Source organism: Idiotropiscis lumnitzeri, chromosome 1, assembly GCF_059441095.1.
Source record: "Idiotropiscis lumnitzeri isolate Australia: NSW breed Sydney's pygmy pipehorse chromosome 1, RoL_Ilum_1.0, whole genome shotgun sequence".
NCBI lineage: Eukaryota > Metazoa > Chordata > Actinopteri > Syngnathiformes > Syngnathidae > Idiotropiscis > Idiotropiscis lumnitzeri.
The window spans coordinates 31163638-31184499 of record NC_142391.1 but is presented as its reverse complement, the minus strand read 5'-3'; the positions used below and the strand labels follow the sequence as shown (position 1 = coordinate 31184499).

Sequence of the window (20862 nt, the reverse complement as noted above, 5' to 3'; positions counted from 1 at the left end):
CGTAGGGTTAAATTGAGGATTGAGAGCTAAATTGTTTTAGTGTTTTGCCGAGCAACTAATTCCGATTGCATGTTACACGTAATCCATCTCACGTGTACATGAAAACGCGCCCCCGCCCATGCGTATATAGAAGATTTTACGTGTAAAAAAAATATATGAATTGTTGTGACCTTTCTCTGCCACCGTAGAATACATACAATAATGCATACGAATAAATATCAATAAAATACAATGATTTGAAATAATCAGCAAATTTACAAAACCTTTACGCCAACTCAGTTTCAGTTTCAGCACAACACTTTCAACAAACTTTTATGGCAAGTTAAAACGAAAGAATAGTCACAATTGTGGATAAATTATTATAATTCTTATTGTTATTATTATTATTTTAAATATTAATTTTATTTTATTATTTTAAATGTGAATTGATTTCTTATGACAGTACAGTTAATTTTGCTCAGCTAAAATTAGCGAAAGTACCGCGACGAACGTACAAATAGGTAAACATTCCTGCCTGTATGATGGTCAGTCAACAGACGAACGAAGAGTTTAAACTCTTAATTATCAAGTTCAAACATATTTTAGGAAACTGTTTTATTCTATAGTAAATTAAGCACTTAGTCTTTTAAAATGTGTTGGCCATACCCTCCAAGCTCACTATGACTCCGCATGAAGACGATAAGAGGATGCCAACGATAGCGTGATGGATTCTGCATCAGTTGGAGAAGGTTAGCGAAGTATTTCCTTTGACCTTTTTTGTGGTTATTCTCCATTAATCAAAATATTTGTCAATAGCCTTTAAATCTTTGTTAATTAAATAAACGGAGTCTCTTGGCCGCTCTTCTTACTAGTTTTGGGGTTAGTCGTGAGTTGTGATGGGATGTTTACTAGTACTGCATTAGGTCCACAACAATACTTGACAACATTTTATTCCAAAATGCACATTCAATCGGGAATGTATTAGACATGAAAATCTTAAAAAAACAAAAACAAAAAAACGCAAGTGTTGACACCTTAGCTCAATTTGGCGCATTTTAGGCTAGCTACAATGGCAGGGTCAAGTCTTTTTCATTATATAATGCCACAAGCTTGACACCCCCCATCTTTCGTATCTTATTATTATTATTATTTAAATAGGTTTGCAATAATATAACAATAAAATAAAACTGTTATGGTATTACAAAAATGTTGGAAAAAGGGAAGGGCTGTAAATACTATTTCCAATAGTTTGTATGTTTTTTTTTTTTTTTAATCTTCAATTAAGTATTAAACTACTGTTATCTCTTTACAGCAGCTGGGCAGAGCCGTCATCACTTGATGCCTGATGGTGATGATGAAACCCAGCATTTAGACACTACTTGTAGATGGAACACAACCTCTTGTAGTGATGACAATGATGTCACTGATGGGTCCAATGAAGAGGAGGAAGCAAACAAGGAAGATGATGCTGCATCAAAACTCACAAGATCTGATTTAAATAATTTTAAACGAGAGAAACCGTTATTTTCCAGTGGTGTGGAACGTTCCGAGGCATGTGTTCCCTTAAAACTGTGTGATGCAAATGAAGACAGTGTCCCTTACACCATCAACAGATACCTGAGGGATTATCAGCGAGAAGGCATCAAGTTTATTTACAGTAACTACACTCATTCTAGAGGATGTATCCTGGGGGATGACATGGGCCTTGGGAAGACCGTGCAGGTATACACTAAAGCGGCCAAGAATATTTGGTGAAAGTGTTTGCCATGGTGCTTGGGAAAAAGTGATATACAGTGAACCCTCGGTTATCGCGGTTAATGGGGACCGAGACCACCCGCGAAAACTGAAAATCCGCAAAGTAGCGGCGCACCTTCAAAAAAAATAAATAAATACTTATATATACTTCGCACCTATATATATATATATATATATATATATATATATATATATATATATATATATATAGGTGCGAAGCAGTGGCGCACCTTCAAAAATGCTTAAAAAATAAAATAAAAACAAAAAAAAAATAAAATATATATATATATATATATACGGGTAGAGAGAGAGTGAAATTCATGTTATAACAAAAAAAAAAATATTATTAAAACTTATTATTTTTTTATTCCCCAGCCATTATTTTTGTATTTATTCAATTACCTCTTTTTGTACTTATTTATTTACTTCGACTTTTACCTGCTGGTACGCTGTCCGGTGTGCCCTGTGAAATGAAAGGTGGCATTTTTCATTTATTTATTTATTCATTTATTCATTCATAACTGACAGCCTCGCGCTCCGCTCGTGCCCGGGCGGAAGAGGTGCTCCTCTTCGGCTTAATTGTCACGCACGCCGGACCTGCTCCCCCGAAGCGTGTATCCGTTCGGTTGAACTCGGTTTCATTTCGCCCCGCTCGTGCCCCGGGCGGAAGGTGCTCCTTTTCGGCGTAATTGCCACGCACGCCGGCCGGCCTCCTTCGGAGCTCTCGTACGGTCCCGAACGGAGCGAAATGTCGCCCCGCTCGTGCCCGGGCGGAAGGTGCTCCTCTTCGGCTTAACTGCCACGCACGCCGGCCGGAGCTCTGGTACGGTCCGAACCGCGCGAAACGTCGCCCCCGATCGTGCCCGGGGGAACTTGCTCTTCTTCGTCCACTCTCCTCTTCGCCCACGCTCTTCTTCGGCGCACGCCGGTCGTCTAACCGCTCCAGCGCCCCGTCGTGCCGCTCGGCGAAACTACAATGCCCCCGCGGAGCTGAGCGAATGGAGAGCCCCGATCGTGCCCGGGCAAAAAGGTTTTTAATTTTTGAATATTTTTTAGACCCGCGAAGCACTGAACCCGCGAAAGGTGAACCGCGAAGTAGCGAGGTATTACTGTATATGTTGCATGCCATGGCTCAAGTGAAGGAGAGGTGTGTTTTTTTTCTTTTCAACAATGTTTTTTTTTTTTTTTTTTTTTTTTTTAATTGTTATTTTACACATAATTACACACCATCACAATATGTTGCGTCATTTTCTTCCCAAAATGCAAGCCAAGGCAATTTAGCTGCTTTGGTTGTTCCTTATGTTTCCAAAGAGCAAACATTACTTTAGTATACGTCCAAAATGCACATTCATTTGCTCCATTATCTTGCTAAAAGCGAGCAACGATTGGCTGTTTCTTATCTTTCCAATGTGCAAGCGAAGGCAGGGTATGTTACTTCATTATACTGCCAAAGTACAAGCAAAGCCACAATAGTTTTGCTGAGGCTCAAGTGAAGGCACAATATGTTGCTTTGTCTGTCTGTCAATATTAAACTGTAACAAATGGAAAAAAAACACATTCATCAAGTCATAACTCATCTAATCTCCTGATGAGAGTTGACCATATCTTTAATTGATGTTGTAAATACGTCACCGAGGTCTTCACATTTCTGTTTGGGTTTTGTTGCAGGTCCTTGGTTTCCTTGCGGCGGTGTTGCACAAAAAAGGAACTTGGGAGGACATTGAAAGCAACAAACCTCACTTTCTGCAAAGTCAGAACCCATCCAAGCCAAGGAAGCCAAATAAAGTGGGTGCAATGATATGAGCATAAAAATGGCTTAAATAGCTTTAAGGCTGGACATTGACATTTGTTATAAGATGACATTCATCCAGATGAAGACTGCATTAAGTGCAACAATAATGCGAGAAGGGGGTGGGATGGATCGGGCGGGGATTGCGGTTGTCTGCAAATGTCATCAGCACAAGTGTTTTTGCGATCTGTTGTAGCTTTTCCTGATTGTGGCCCCGCTGTCAGTGCTGTATAACTGGAAAGATGAACTGGACACCTGGGGCTACTTCCAGTATGCGGTGGTCCACGGGTTGAGGAAACAGGAGGAGCTGGCTCGCGTCAAGAAGGGCCGTGTGGAGATCACCATCACCACCTATGAGACTCTTCGCCTCTGTTTAACTCAATTTAATAAGTGAGAGGCTTTAAGACGCAAGTACAAGACTCCAATGATCCAGTTTCTGTCTGCATTCATGCTATTCTGTTCATTTTTTGTTTGGCCTGTGAAATGATTTCAGGTATTTGTTAATGCTGTTGAATGAGAAACTGTGTCCAATATTTTGACTGGTAGACTATATACGACCGTTTATTATATGATGCTGAGCCTTGGAATGGACTTTTTCAGGGCCTCTACTTGTCTGCTAATACACCAGTATTGGCAAGCCCATACCGTATATCGTAATGCAAATGTTTGTATTCTGGGATTCAAGACCCACTAAAACTCACTCAGTGGTGGGACGACAGACAAAATCACCAGGTTCACCACTCGACGCAAAACTTGGTGGACATATGAAACATGAAATAGTTTCAGGGGACCAAGCATGAAATTCAACCGGAACGCTGCCATTTTGGAATTATGAAGCGATTTGAATGAATTCCAGAGTTTCTTTTTATGACAACTTCTACTCGTGAATTTGTCCAAAGGAGTCTCAATTGAAAGCAGTTATCAGACTGATGGGCAATGTTAATTTCTAAAGCTTTTTGCCTAAGTCAGTGTTCCCCAACCACCGGTTCATGGTCCATTTGATACCAGGCTGCGCAGATATATGTTTTTGTAATGTAGAGTAGATTATCTCCCCGGCAACCATTTGTCGTTGTCCAATGGTTACTAGCTCGCAAAAAAAAATCTTATTTCCTCATACATCAGTCCCAGTTAGAAAAAGGTTGCTTATGCCATTTATTGTAGTTGGAACGTGGCATCAAGATTGATCACAGTTTATCACTGCCTGCAGTTTTAAATAGCCTTTTTATTCCTCACATGACCACTTCCTCGCCCGCAGCATCGACTGGTCTGCAGTGTTTGTAGATGAGGCTCACAAGATAAAGAATCCAAACTCCCAAATCACTCAAGCAATGAAGGGTCTCAAATGTCAGGTCAGAGATTGTGAAGATTTTGAAATAAACCTCAATCCTCTCTTCCTCATTTTGTGGCTTGTTAGTGTATGTATTCTACTTTGTTTTTTACTCAGATCAGAATTGGCCTGACTGGCACCATCCTCCAGAATAACCTTGAAGAGTTGTGGTGTGTAATGGACTGGTAGGTTTTTTTTTTGTTTTTTTTTTTGGGCTAGTCAGCATTTTTTGATCATTAAAAAGTCATAGAAGTTAGAATTTATCACAAGACTTTGTTCAGTGAGTATCAAGACATTCAATCTGGCATGTGGTTTGCATTTTCTAGAACTATTTGTTACTTTGTTGATCTGTTCTTCCTCACAGGGCCGTCCCTGGCTGTCTTGGCAGCTTGGGGCATTTTAAGATCAAGGTATCAGATCCAATTGAGCGAGGCCAGAGACATAGTGCCACCAAGCGAGCCTTAGCGACAGCGAGGAAGACCATCACAGACTTGGTGAGGAAGATTTCCAACAGTTTTCTCCGAAGGACGAAATCGCTGATCAAGGACCAACTCCCAAAAAAGGATGACAGGGTAGGTAAGTGTATTCTCTGATTATGGTCAAGCGGCGCTTTAATGCAGTGCTATATTTTGTCCCCACTCTAGGTGGTGTACTGTTCTCTGACTGGTTTTCAGCAGACGGTATATCAAACTGTCCTGGATTCTGAAGATGTGCAATTGCTTTTGAGGTCTTCAGAGAAATGCGATTGCCAAAGTGGACGTTCTCGGCGGAGATGTTGCTATAAAGTCAGTCCACCACTGCTATATTTTATTTTTTAGGCCTTGTAACGTGGTTGTAGAATTGTTTCCTTCCACTTAATTATTGACCAGAGTTTGTGGAATTGCAGTGAACTGAGCCTTTAAATCTACCAGTTTAGTGCATTATCGTTGTGTTCATTTTAAATGCACCAGTAAAGTTAAACAAATGTTATTATAAATTCTCTTTTTTTTAGTTCTCAGTAGCAGCAACATTAGGTATATGGTATACATATTGATGCACGTTTTCTTTACGAAGATAATCAGGCAGAGTTTTAAGTGCAAGGCTCCATGGCAATACTTGTGACACACTTGTGAAAATATGCCAAGGATCAAGAATTATACGATACTTTACACACCCTATTTTGTCATTTGAGGAAGCTATCCTGTCTCATTTAAGTGAGTGACTGATTGGTAAGCCTTAGCATTTCTACTGGAATGGGTGTGGTTATTGTGTACAGTAAATTGCTTTCCTAGCAGTGGGGTGGAAGTGCACAACAGTTATCTTACAGACACATTGTCAGGGATAGGTTGATAATGGATTCACCTGGTTGTTTGTTTCCACACTTGATGGTTGGGCAGGTACTTCAGAGACCCCAACTGCTCTTATTCAATCCATTAAAAAGACAATTTTCCATAACCTAAGTTTCTCCCGTGCAGATAAATTCTGAGGGTGTGCCAGCAAAGGCTCTATACTTCACTTACCTGTCCGTATTGAGGAAAGTTGCCAGTCACGTGGCACTGCTCCAGTCCACCGCTGGCACCAGTAAGAAACAGGTACAGATGGACTCTACTTCTATTAGAAACCCACTTGTTTTCAGTGTTGCCAATTTAGTGACATTTCTGGCCCTTTTAGCAACGATTTTTCAATGAATAGCGCCAACACCAACTGTGGTCCTCATGTTAGCAACGTTCTTATTTCCTGCACAATGGAGTGAAGGAAGGATTTTGCTTTGGTCTTAATTTGGGAGTCCTGATAACGTCTAATTGTTTTTTGTTTTTTTTTTGTATTCATGAAGTCCGGACACTGAAGATATTTTTCAAATATAAAATATTATTTAAAAATATTGAAAAATAATTGTAGACACTGTAGACTAGAGTTGAACGTTTTTTAAAAATGATCTAATTGTGATGAAATCATCAGCTTTATGGAAGCTTTGTGTCTTATTTTGACAAATGTGCAATGAACCAAATGTGCACTATTTACCTATTGCAGGTCGATCTGGAATGTTGCCCTCGCGAGAAACGGGTGGTCACTGTATTGTGATAAGAGCTCATAACTGTAATTGTGTACCCATTAATGTTTGAGGTTCACTAACATTTCTAAATTGGGAGCATTATGTTTGCCAACAACACAGAACGTACTTGATTGAATACCTAACTGCCTCATTCCCGTAATAGATTGGCTTCAGTGACATGCCTCATTTGTTCTTCTAGGAAAAGTGTGTGAGCGCCATTTGTCAAAAAGTGTTCCAGAAATTTCCAGACTTTATGCAGAGGTGCAAAGATGAAGCATTTGAGGCGCTGTCGGACCCAATTTACAGCGGCAAAATGAAGGTGCGGCTCAGTGATGAGGCTTGGGCTACATTTTTATTCCCCTTTATTTTGGATTAGTGCGAGACACTTTGAATGGTCGCAGCTGTGTGCTGACTCCCATTCAACACGAGTGTGAGATGTGATTGGTTGTTTGAACACAGGCACGTCAAGAGCGTGCACACACTAGTGCAGGGGTGTCAAACTCATTTTTCTCGTGGGCCACATCATAGTTTTGGTTTCGCTCGGTGGGCCACTATAACATATATACTTTAACCCATATGAATCATGATCATCATCATATTATTATTATTATTATTACATATACACAACAAAGTGATGGCTAACTAGATTTAAAAATCAGAATCCAGGAAAATGTTGTTTGTTTAACTACCATTCAATTCATTTTAACAGTGTGATTAGTCACAAAGAAAACATTTGGTATTTTGGCAAGAAACGTAGTCGTGCATGATTTGCCTTGGCGGGCCACACTAAATGATGCGGAGGGCCGGATCTGGCCCCTGGGCCTTGAGTTTGACACCTGTGCACTAGTGCAACCACATTATCTCTGTTGTTTCTTTTTTACTTTTTCTTTTGTAAAACAAAAAATAAACAATTGATTTGTATAGATCATCGAGTCATATTAATGGTGGAAAACATTTTGAATAATCTTGGTATCAACGTAGGTGTCTCGACTTTTTATCCTCTGTACTTGTCTGTGTATAAGGAGCTTATTTTACCCTCAGGTTTTGCAGAAGCTCCTAAGATACTATCTGCAAAAGAAAGACAAGGTGCTCCTCTTTTCACTGTCAACCAAGGTAAGGGCTTCATTTATATATTTCCACTTCCGATAAATTATATTGTACAAATTTCGAATTTATGAATGAATGTCCCATTCATTTGTGGCGAAATGATGAGCAGTTTCTGGGTTTATGGTCAAGGTCATGGCCCAGGCCTGGTTTGCATGTTCTCCTCCCATGCTTGTACTGTGTGTCAGTGTTCCTCCCATATTTAAAAAGCACTCTAAAGTTCATTGAAGACTAAATTGTCCATAGTTATGAATGCGATTCTAACTGGTTGGTTATCTATAGATGCCCTGTGTGCCCGCCCTCTCACCCAGTCAAAAGTATTAAGCTCGAGCTCCACCCATGACCCCAATGAGGACAAGAACAGCACGTAAAACGCATGCAAGCTAGCAGTCCGTGCAAGAAGCTAACATAGCTGTCAACATCTTCAATCTGTACTTTTTGTATTAAAAATCACTAGCAGATTGACTCAAATGCACGACACAAGTCATCAAATGAAAGTCCTTTGTTTCCACAAAGTTAGTCAATACCCACTCTCACTAATAAGCTTCAAGCATTTTCTTTTTTTTTTTTTTTTTAATGCATCCAATGAAGTGTTCAGTGAGTGTACTTTGTCTGATTAAATGGGCATCTGTCCCACAGGAAATTGGAAATTGGATGATTTGTGATTTTTATGGAGGAATTTGGAAGGCGTCAACATTCTCAAATGGTGACTTGAAATCACAGCTTTTAGTTTTAAATTTGCTGCTCCTCGTGGAACCCACACCTTATTTAGAGACAAAACACAAGCAGTCGACAGACGTGTGTGTCTCTCTCTCTCTCATTCTCTGTCTCTCTCTACCTCTTTTCTCTCTCTGTGTGTAAGCCACGGACGGGGCTTTATGAGCAAAAGCAATTAGAGCTTTTAAGAAACAATAATACATCTTTATTTATCTAGCATTTTCACAACACATTAAGGCAAAGTCATAGCCAATGCCATTCTATGGCAATCAGCTAAGAGCTGTTGTTAATGATGCTTGGTTTTTATTGACGCTTGTTAGTTTAGCAGCGGTGCATGTTTCATTTTGAAATATTCAAGATCCATCAGATTTGGAATCAATGCCATTTTTTAGGAATTAACTGGTAATAATCACAAACATTTAGTTTTGTCGTAAGCAGGTCAGCAACTATTAAACATCCATTCAATTTCTAGAGTGCTTTTCCTCATTGAGGTGATGACTGAGGTGGAGCCTATCCCAGTTAACTCTAGATGAGAGGTGGAGTGCACCCTGAACTGGTCTGGTCATTCCCAGTGAATTACCATTATTCTGGTGATAATTCACAGAATCTGTCATTGTTTTTTTTCTTGTTTTGGTCCTGGCAGCTGTTGGATGTTCTGGAGAGCTACTGCATGGTCGAGGGGCATGACTATAGCAGGTTGGATGGCACCACCAAAGCGAAGGAGCGAGTCCACATCGTCAAGGAATTCAACACCTCCGTTCACATCAACCTCTGCTTGGTGTCCACCATGTTAGTCTGCACATGCATTCGCAATAAAAAGCAAATTACTCTATTTCAGAAGATAGGCAATTATTTACTCTGCAGATTGCGGGACTTTCTTATAGATGTTACACATTTATTTTATTAGATTTCTATTAACGGCGAGTGAAATGGAAGTTAAATGCAGGGATATGTTATGGGATATGATATGTGTAACTGCAGTAGCAAATAAGTAAGCCGTACCACATAAATGAGGACACACTCACATGCAACTTAATTTGGTGCTGTTGGTTTGGTTAGCAACATCCTCTACAGATATCTTTTTCAGAGATCTCATTAAGTGAGTCATTTAATTTTTTTTTTTTTTGTGGATGTCCACGGAGATGGACACTATTTGATAAAATTCTATGGCATTTGATGTATTGTATTAATATGAAAAAAAAATGACAACGATATTGCTTCTTTCCAGGGCGGGAGGGCTCGGTCTAAACTTTGTAGGGGCCAACATTGTGATATTATTTGACCCAACGTGGAACCCAGCCAATGATCTCCAGGCTATAGACAGGTTTGTCCATTTATATAAGATTGCAGTGTTTTGCATACTAATGTGCAGCTTTTGTGACATGATTTGCATGGTCCTTAGAGCGTACCGCATAGGCCAGTGCAGAGACGTGACTGTTTTCAGGCTAATCTCATTGGGGACAGTGGAGGAAATCACCTACCTCAGACAAGTCTACAAACAGGTACTCAGATAATTATGATGTCAACGTGTTGTGAGAGATCATCGGTGTGTGGCGGGAAAAATGGAAAATGACTATCTATTATCAAATGATGTGGAAAATGCCTGATGGAATCATGCCCAGAACTGAACAGGAGGTTAGCCATTTTGGTTTGAAGCATCCTCTATCCCAAACCGTTGGGCGATGCTCAATTGTAAATCTCACTGACTATGGCGTCAAGTTCGATAATAATTACGAGTGTGTGGGCCCATTCATCACTGCTTGCAACTTTAATTTGTTTCTACAATTTCATTGTAAGCCCTGATCAAATAGTCCATTCGTGTGCCACAGGAATAAATGCACAGGCGTTTTGAAATGCTAAACTCCAGGCATGTTTTTGTTTGCATTCAGCAATTGCAGAGCTCTGTTCTCGGCATGGAGAGCGCACGGCGGTACTTTGATGCCGTGCAGGGCACCCATAAGGGGGAACTGTTTGGAATCAATAACCTCTTCAGGCTACAGACCCAAGGCACATGCCTCACCCGTAAAATACTTGAGGTAAGATTTAATGTATGATGTGTAACGTATGTTACTTTTTAACTCACCTATTTTTCTTTTCAGTGTAGCTCTAATACTTTGTATACTAATTTAAAAGTATCATCTGCCGTTTCCTTAATACTGACTCTTTTTCCAATAAAAATCTTCACAAGTGTGTCTCTCCCCTCATTCCAGCGTGAAGGACAAGTGGAGGCAGGCGTCATAACAACCAGCACACACACAAACATGGAGGCGCTGGAGGAGGAGGCCCAGACGCACAGCGTTAGCGTGAGTCGCTGTGCTTTTCTCAGAGACCCGGAACATGGAGCACACATCTTTCCCATCCCTCGCTCACACATTTTCTCTCCCCAGTGGCCCTCTCAAATCACCCATTCCCATGCTAAAAACGGGGATACCTCATATGGGGGCCTTCCTGTGTGTATGTCAACCGGCTGGCAGATAAAATTGCTTCTGGTTATTTTGTAACAGGATAACAAACTACCGTAGCACTGCAACTACAATTATTACTACCCTTGCACAACGGTTGAATGAGGCGGAATAATTGTAAATATTTCCTTCTGCTTGAAACAATAATGACTTAATATTCCACTCCGATCCTGCAAATCGAGGTAATCACATAATGTGTGCCCACTGCTACTAGGTTTAAAAATCACTGGAATTGTTTTGTATTTCTTTTCTTTTTGTTTTGTTTTCTTTTTTTTTTTCTGGAACGTTTCCGTTATATTTCCAAGCGAAGTTAAACTGGGGAATTTTGGAAATAATAAGCATAAAAATAAACATTTTGCCCCAAGCAATTAAAACGTATAAAGTTCAACTTAAAAGAACAGTTGATCTTAAACATTGGCACTCATAAAATACGTTTCCATGTAAAAATGACATAAAAAAGACTGTAGTGATTTAAGGCTTTTTTGTGATGAGATTCACAACAAATTGGCTTTTGGCTTGTTATTTTTTTCCGGTCTCAGCTGTCTCTGTGACAGCATAGAGGCAAGTGTGGTAATATTGCTTGGTTTGTCACTTCTGTTGTCTAAAATGGCGACCAATCACCACCAAAATACAAATGCACATGACTACTCTTGTCCACTTCAACCTGTGAAAGTGTAAAAGCATTCAGCACAATAATTTGTATTTATTGACATCAAACGTGACCACATATGAGCACCTCCACAAAATCAAAAATATCACAGGGCTCATATAGACAAACAACCATTCACACTTACACTAACACCTATGGACATTTTGGTGTCATCAATGAATGCAAAATACATGTTTTGAGAAGTTGGGGTGAAGCCACAATAGATGGAGAAAATTCAAGCATCAGGGATAACATGCAAACTGCAAATTCAAACCCAGAACCTCAAAACTATGAAGTAAACTTGAAAACCACCAATCGTGCTGCCTTGTGTCCAATTCCCCTTTTTTTTTTTTTTGCAAAATGTCTTCTATCATCTTAAAGTTGGGTTTGCTTCTATCTATTAGATTTATGGAAAGAATCTGAAGCATACATACACGACTACAGCCTTTATGGTTCCACATGCACGCATGCAAGCTCTCCTGATATGGACAGATCTGTCCAGTGAATGCTATAAACTGGATCATGGTTGGTGGTCCAAATGAAGTCCAAATGTTTATAGCTTCTGGACATGTCAGTTCCTCATATTACATCATAATGGGAGCCTGTGTCGCATTGTGGTTTATTATGATTTGCTATTACGAACATCTGTTTTGTATCCCACCAGGAATGTTCTCATAGGCTGTTTTTTCATAGCTCCCGACCCTTTTCTATGCCAACGTTCTTCTATGTGTTTGTGATTGCAGGAAGCTGGAGATGCATCCAAGGAGAGCATGGGTGCATCTAATATCCCCAGAGGTCTGCAGGACTTCAGTAGTGGGAGTGACGATGATGTTGAGGAGGAGCGGGGAAGTCCCAGTGGCACAAGGAGTATGGATTCCTCCGCCAGGCCAGGTCCAGCCAGTCTGCTGCAACACGGTTTCGCCGCACTGCTCCAAAGGCTTCAAACAATGCCAGAATCGGGTGGAGCGGACAGTAGTTCATGTGGTGAGGGGACAAGCACTTTGGCCTCCAAGCGCTTCAATAGTGGGAATGATGTTTACCCTAAACTGGGGCAGAAATTATTGAGGACCAATTTAGAGGCGGGTGACAAGGAGAGTGATAGAAGCTCCAAAAATCCGATGCGTCCCAAATTACATCACTTTGAGCATTATTCCGATGAGTCGGACGATTTGGACATTGAAACGCTCACACGATCTAAGGGTGACACCCTGACTCGCCACCAAAAAGCAGGAAGGAAAGTACGAGGAAAAAGATGCCACAACAGAAAGAGAAACCTGAGCAGAGGTGCCATGTTCACAGAGGCCATCGAGTCCTTCACAACTTCGGAGGACGAGAGCGCCGCAAGCTCAGATAAAGCCAAAGCAGGGCTCCCAAAAGATGGTCAAGGATCTGGAACGAGCCTGGGTGGATGGGGAAGTGCTTCGTTCACTCGTGTGAAAAGGCAAACGTCTATAGCATCCACCGGAACCCTTGACACTGTCTTAGGTGATGCTCTATTTGGGAAAAGTTAAGCCGTCACATTTGACTAATATTGCTTATGTTCCTGGTTGAAGGTGGGGTGCGGGAGGTGGCATACACCCATTCCAATCAGCGCGTGGTGGGTGGGAGCAAAGCAGAGGAGCTAATCAGTCGAGCCGCAGTGAAGGATGTGTTTGAGCGCAAGATGTACTCTCAACTTCCTGCAAATGAACTCCTCACCCCCTATGAGGTACACAGCGCATAAAACCACTTCGCAGTAAAGCCTGTTTTTTTTCACAGGGGATATGTCCCTAACCTTACCAGCAACAGGTGAAAATCTGTTATATTCTTTACGGAGATCTTAAATATTTTATTACTATTTTTCTTTTCAGTTTTCCCGCTCCCCCATGCTTTAAACACATTAAAAATTTCTAAAGCACATTTAAATGTTTTTGAAGAGACATACAAATTGCAAGAAGAAAATACTGTCCATCCTGTAGCGTCTGTATGTAGATACGGGACAAATGCTAAAACTCGGGCGGATTATCATAATGTATGTGCCCCGTTTAACCAAATCAAAGCTTCTGACATTTTGACCATTCTTGACAAGATGCAACCTTACATTTGAAACATACTTGCTCCTTGAATTACATTTCATGATTCCTCAAAGATATAAAATAAAGGCATGGTTGCGTATTGACCAACAGCCACAGCGCTATTTGCTTTCCTATCTGAAGAAAACTAAAGCATAAATAATTGTATCTTATTTTCTGTGAATGGCTGGCGGTCAGTTCAGGGTGTAGTCCACCATCTAGCAAGATGTCAACTCCACACAAGCACAAGGAAGACAAGTTTTTATATAGTACAATAGTCTCGAGCGCAATTTTTCTTTGAGAGAAAAAAACCCCATATTACAACAAATGTAGTTTTGGTGATGGCTGGAACAGTTATTGCATTTCCATCCATTTCAATGCGGAAAGATGATTTAAGGTACAACTGTCGTCACTGTATCGATTGTTACTTAAGTGTACCGACAGCATCTGTACCTACTTGTATGGAGGAAAGAATAGCCGTAGTCACCAATTTTCAGCGAACGCTGGGAGAAGAGTAAACACAAAAACAAAAGCACGCTCGCGGAGGAACTGCTGTCATTCACAGCTCATCCCCAAACACTGACATGTAGACCGGACAAAGTCACACCCCACCCCACCAGGCCTGCCTCTTCAAGGCACATGCATATACCATAATGCATAGGTTCATTATTTTTATTTTTATATTTTTCCTTCCAATTTCTTTGGTGTTGGAGTATGTTTACAGTGTGTATAATTTGTGTTTAGTAAGTTTAAATGTGTTTACATTTTTTTATTTTTTTTACGATCTCTTGAGAATGCTGATTTTCACCTATTTGGGGGTAGGTCTGGAGCATATCCTCGTGGTAAAGGGTGTTTCACTATGATAAGATTTTTAGTCTTTTTTTTTTCCCAGCAGAGCTTGCCAGAAATCTCCCCCGACCACCAGCCTTGTATCTCCCCCGACATCGCGCAGCATGATCATCATCCTGTCACTTTCACTAAGAGGATTGTGCAGCACACCAGATGTAGCACCTTCATCTTGGGGGAGACCCCTCATGCCATGCGCAGGTAGGTACTAAGGAACGTAGGAAGAAAGAGTTTGTACCTTCCCAGGCAAGTGGTGGGTTTTTCTGGGAGGGTGAATTCCTGGCAGTGTTTGGAAGTCAGCCAAAACTCACTACAGATTGAATGTCTAGCGCCCCCATCTGGGCCTGGAGAAATGGCATGCATTCACACAGAGACCACCCCTGAGCTCGCCCCACCACCCTTTTCCCAGCATCCTGCCAAACATTACACACTTGTGTTCAGACCCGATGGTGCAGGAAAGAAAAAAAGATATCCCCCAGGGACTTTACGCCGGATATGCACATACTTCCCAAGAAACATTTAATGTAGACGTCGCTCCAAAATACACTCATAAATGCGCGCATACACACATATACAGGCACCTTCTTTGGCTGTGATATCATTCCCCAGGTGGAAGAAGCTATCTCCGCCCTGAGGCACATCAGGGTGTGAAAACACATACCAGCCGTATTGATTTCCCCGTTCCGTTTAATTCAAGTCCGCACGAGGTTTTTACTGCCACCACTTTTTTATTTATTGTTTTTCCAGTGAAAGCCACAAGTTCTATTAACTAACACCACCCATTACTGCTACACTTTGAAGTGTTTCTTTTCCTGAGTCCGGATAGACCACACTTTTAATAACAAGTGCCTTGGAGCGCCGAGGAGAAAAAAAAATTGAAAACGTCTGACTATGTGGAGAAGTATTCATCTTGAGTCATGCTTGATGTGCCCACAGAATTTCTGATTAATAGCGTTGGACTTGTGGCTTTTAAACAAAGACACAATAAGTAGCATATGGTGAGTTCCAAATACAGTGGAAGTGCCAAAGTTGAAGACAATGCAGTGCACTCTGTGTAGCTGGCTGAGCCTAAAGCAAAATGTCTCATTGATATCAATTATATTTGGAGTAATCCATTCCAGAGCTCAGCTGTCACTGCCATAAAACCTATATTCACAATACAGGCAATGATTCCTGTAACATCATCCATTTTTTTCCCGCTTTTTGTCATTGGGGTTGTGGGGGAGTTGGAGCATTGCTCAGCTGACTTTAGGTGAGTACACAGCGGGCAGGTTGTCAGTCAAACAGGTCACATATACAAACAAACTCCCACCCATATGCACACCGATGGATGATTTAGAGTAGTGGTGTCCAAACTATGGCCTAAGGGCATTTTTGCACTGCTGCCCGATTTTAGCTGCCCACAGAATATAACTAAAACTAACAATTGACAGTGACTGTGTTCAAAAGGCGACGGCAACATTCATTCGTACATCTCACTTCATTGCTTTTGACCAGTAATGTGTCATTTGGCAAGATGTGCATCAGAATTCGTATCGTTTATCCACTTTCTACGGTGGCCGAGAAAGGTCACAACAATTGCAAACTCCACAACACAACAACATTGAACTACAGTGCGATTGCAAAAGGAAGTGAGCGTTACTCTCGCGGGATGAGAAAAAATGCAAAGGTCCAAAAGTCATAAAAATAAAGTTGTTTTACTAGTAGCAATGCATGAAATTATTTATGCTGTGTTTTTCAAATTATTTATTTGTGATGTTCCCGTGGTTTGTAAGTGAGTACAACGGGTTTAATGTGTACAAGAGGACAGCTGTCACTTGCCAGCCACATATTAGACATTACTAATGTTGAGTTAATGTTTAAATAAAAGAAGGCTGCGGCGCAAAATTGTGGTTTTGATAAGCGAAGTTGGAATAATAACTTGCAATAAAACTGTCCTTTATTTACACCGTGCTTTTCAAAGTATTACACAATTTTAAAGTATTGTTTTAAAACTCTCGGCGTCAGACGTTTATTTAGTTTTCTCCTTTTTTTTATTGTTACAACACCGGCTACTGTGATCTGTAGCCTATGACAACTTAGAGCAACCCGTTCCGTCACTATTACACACAGATCTCCCTTTCTCTCTTCTCAGTCAACTTTCAATTTGTTGCAGTATTCTTAATATTCCGTGTGGACGTAAGGTTTAACGTTACAATTGTGAAGGTTTAACATTACTGTTCCAGCTTTGCATCTTTTCGCATCCCGCGGTAGTTTTGGTCCCTTCCATTGTGGCTTTTGCCTTGGCACTTCCATTGTAGCATTTGCTATAGCGCTGAAGTTCTATATTGTTGTGTTGTGGCTTTTGCAGTCGTGCCAAGGTTCAGTGTTGTTGTTTTGTGGAGTTTGCAATTGTTGTGGCATTTCTCGGCCACCCTTACGTTCTACTCAATGTAGGACATATTGCTCTTGCTTTGTTTCTGAATGTGGATATGTGGAAGCTCTCTGTTTCAAGATATATCCCCAAAAATGTCACGAAAAGCCAACTAGAACATGTGAACTTTATTTAGGGTTAATCAAAGCCTCTTAAAATGATGGCAGGTGTGTTCTGATCGCATATGACATGGGTTTCAATGTGACTGGTTCATTCTGATCACATCCACATCCTGTTACAACCAGGTGTACATGTTTGTGCAACCATAATTTCACACGCAAAAATCTAAAAAAAAATTTTTTACAATTGAGTTGAACAGTTTCTAGGTAACATTTATGGCGGATAAGGATTTGAAATGAAGTGCACACCGGACTCACGTGACATGCACATAGCATGGCTTATTTTTCAGAAGAATCGGTGTTCCACTGTGTTTGCCTGATTTGAGCTGCTGGTGTTTAAAAACTCACTGTGTCAAGTGTGTGTGTCGGTGTGTAGGCAGCAGCTGCAGGAGATGGCGTCCAAATTGCATTTCCCCTCGGTCCAACAGTTCGCCGCCGACGTTCTGAGAAGCGACTCGTCTCAGAGGCTAGAGTGGCTGAGATGCTATTACGACACTATTGGCCACCCTGAACTCGTCAATTTTGTCACCAGCAACTTCCTGACAGCTGACAAAGCCCAGACCCCATCTCTCAAAAACACGAGGATCAGAAGGCGAAAATCCAACCAGAAAAGTCCCGAACCAGAGAAGAAACAGAAAATGCAGAAGAATGCGCGGGAGTCTCCAAGTGTGGATCCTGAGGAGCAGGAGGAGGCGGAAAGCTGTGCTAGAGGTCAACGGAGGACAAAGAAGGCTACTGTGTCCAGACCTGTTGGTGGTCTTGGTGAGTGTCAGGCCAACAGCAGCATCACCAGTAGTTGTCCAGACTCTCAAAAGGTGGCGGATATTCCCCTCAACGTGAAACAAAAGTTAACTAAAAATGTTGAAGAGCATTCCCAGGAGGCTCCTCCTCAGGAAGGAACCTGCATTCTCACAGAACTGTTGGGTGACACCTCAATCCTCGATGACCTGTTCAAACCCAAATCCAAGACTTCCCCCCATAAAACATCCACCTCAGTCTTAGCTTCGCCGCCTTCACCCAGAAGCTCCGTAAACTCGCAATGGAAAACTGTGAGAGGAGGCCGCAAAGACTTCTGGGACATTCTGAACGAGGGCAACGAAGAGAGCATCAATAGGCTTACAGACCCGGACGAGGTGCAGAAAGTTTGCGTCAAAACCAATTTGACAGCTCGACCTCATTCTGTGGAGAAGGAGAGCAAAAGCCTCTGGAAGACCAATGACAAGTTTTTATGGAAGAAATAATGCTCTTCATCAAAAAAGATGCTTTTTTATCCCCCAAAACGGTGTTGGGCCTGATAAATAGTGCCTGGGCATTCATTTGGGCCTTACTGGACTTCCAGATCCATACATTTTTTTTTTTTTTTTTACTTGAACTTAACTTTTAGCAGTTTCACTCTGGCCAACCTCCCGGTGGATGAATAAATGTCAATTTGAAATCTGATTACCATATTTTCCGGACTATACGCCGCATCAACCATTTTTTAAACACACAAGCCGCAGTTTTCTCTGTGGAAAAAAATGAGTTTTTTTACTGCCTGTACAGAACGATTTTGTACTGTGAAAGCACATTAACGTCCATAAACAGATTATTAAAGCAGTGCCTATTAACACAGCAACAGAACAGACCCAAGAGGAAAAAAATCGAGATTTATTTAGTGTATTTTCTGAACAATAGAGCGCCGCTACCGGTCAAAGAAAAATCCACAGAAAAGCCGCAACGTTGTATTGGCCGCATGGTTCAAAATCTAGGAAAAAAGTAGCGGCTTATAGTCCGGAGAATACGGTAAAAGTACTGAGAGCTGTCCCAATTGCAAATAAAATTTGATAAGGCCAAGACAGAATGACGTTGTTCTGCTGAGCATCCAGTGACCACCACTGCAAAAACATACCAAAACAAAAACAAAAAAACTAAGAGTATATCTTCAATATATACTTTTTGTTTTACATTTTGTAGTTTCTCTTTACTAAAGGTTAATATTTATTTTACTTTCTCATTTTCAAATGTTTTAACTTTTAAACTTTGCTACCAATGAAATGAAAATAGACTAAGATTGGTTGTTGTTTTTTACGTGAATAAACTCACATTCCTTTTGACTTTGGCACTCAGGCATTTTGTGTGATGTTGCATGCAAGACTGTGTTGTCAACTTCTAATCAATTGCTACAGTTTGTTTTTATACATGATCTTTTTTTTAATCCTAAACAAAATATATTTAAATTGTTGAGAGAAGAAACAAAATAACAAACTTTTTATTGGCTGGTAACAATGTATAAAGTGAGGCTAGTCAATTTCGACAATCGGATAGTAGAGTTAATTAAAATTATTTAGTACTTATAAGGTCTTCAGCAACAGGTTGGTGGAGATGTTTAACCTTGTGCACCAGATTGTGATGTCAAGTGGATGATTTGGCAACAGGATCCTTCCAGCTGTCAGTATTAGCCATTTAAGTAACGAGATCCTCGAATCACTGGCCCCACCCCTTCCTAGTGTGTTGGTGGCCTAGCAGTGATAACATATGGAAGAGGGAAAAAAAAAGGCTCCTGACCCACTTCTACCATACAGAGGTCATATTGTGTTTAAGTTTTACTTGTGTTCAAATAGTCGAGACTCAAGATTGTCTTCCAACCCAGCAAGTGTAAAAGTAAACAATTAAATATTTTGTAAGCTTTGTTTTACAGAAACAAGTTTGTGACCAATATGTTCCTCATCGTGGGATGAAATCGCCTTCATACTGAGTTTCGACTACGTGACATGACCAGGTAGGCTGGGTGAAGATCCAGAGTTACTTTTAAGCAATGTCTTAAAAGGTGTCAGGAAGAAACACCCACAGCCTCCACGGATATGACGCAAAGCCAAATGGTAAGCAGAGCTGCAATGAGTTTTGTTTTATGCTTAACTAGTGTTCGCTTCTAATTAGCGGCACAAGCAGTACTTGATATCTCGGTTAAGTCTTCGACGTGAGGGCTATTGTATTTGATCAAAAATCTAAATTACAATTAAATGTGCAAGAACATTGAACAAGTATGAGAATGAAAACAGTTCAAATGTACAAAAAGAGACCAAAAGGAAATGTACATAAAATGGGATACGACACTTTCCAGTTACCACGCCCGATTTCTCAAACGCTGATAAGACAATAGCTTTTCAAAAGTTTTATTCAAGTGCATTTAGCTCATTCGCTCTGAGGTGAGTTTTAATGTCTTTCAGCTGCAATGGCAATCTAAGCAGAGCTGCCTTTTGGTTGTGTGGCTGTCACGAGAAAGTGCTGATAGCTATCGGTAAACAGGCGGAGGTGCGTGCCTCAGCAGGACACGGCCGCTCGGAATATCTTTGTGTGCATGGGTGGGTGTTACGATGGATGCTGTCTTCACTGTCACACCTGCAGTTTACACGGCAGCCAGAGGAGAAGAAAAGGCCCCTTTCACACTTCCAACCCCTCCACTTTTTTTCTTCTTCTATTCCAGCCATAACTCCCTTTTTGTTTTCGATTCCAATCGTTTATTTGGCAGCCAGTTGAAGTGCGATAGCTGGGAATTGGACAATGGAATAGCTCACCCACTGACTGACACTAGTTGGAAGCACATAGAGGTCAACTGGCGCGTCAAAGCAATTTTCCGAAA

General features: G+C 40.9%; 1 protein-coding gene across 3 annotated transcripts; it reads left to right on the top strand.

The window, feature by feature from the left end:
• Nucleotides 1–515: 515 nt before the first annotated feature.
• Nucleotides 516–19336, top strand: ercc6l2 (excision repair cross-complementation group 6-like 2). 3 transcript variants are annotated; one of them, XM_088295080.1, is made up of 20 exons: nt 516–728; nt 1292–1701; nt 3403–3519; nt 3720–3913; nt 4779–4872; nt 4968–5035; nt 5215–5422; nt 5495–5635; nt 6305–6421; nt 7082–7201; nt 7924–7995; nt 9347–9492; nt 9932–10027; nt 10106–10205; nt 10593–10739; nt 10914–11006; nt 12558–12798; nt 13368–13522; nt 14758–14912; nt 17620–19336. In XM_088295080.1, the coding sequence occupies exons 1-20, from the start codon at nt 704–706 to the stop codon at nt 18482–18484; spliced, it is 3564 nt and encodes a 1187-aa protein (XP_088151206.1). In that variant the 5' UTR covers nt 516–703; the 3' UTR covers nt 18485–19336. The 3 variants fall into 3 exon arrangements, with proteins under 3 accessions (XP_088151206.1, XP_088151197.1, XP_088151188.1); XM_088295071.1 differs by having other exon boundaries at nt 12558–13299; nt 14761–14912; XM_088295062.1 differs by having other exon boundaries at nt 12558–13299.
• The last annotated feature ends 1526 nt before the right edge of the window (nt 19337–20862 follow it).

Coding starts and splice junctions, on each gene's coding strand:
- ercc6l2 (XM_088295062.1), top strand. CDS start 704: ATGGATTCTGCATCAGTTGGAGAAG. Junction 5,636..6,304: donor GGCGGAGATGTTGCTATAAA/GTCAGTCCACCA, acceptor TCTCCCGTGCAG/ATAAATTCTGAGGGTGTGCC. Junction 10,740..10,913: donor TCACCCGTAAAATACTTGAG/GTAAGATTTAAT, acceptor CCCTCATTCCAG/CGTGAAGGACAAGTGGAGGC.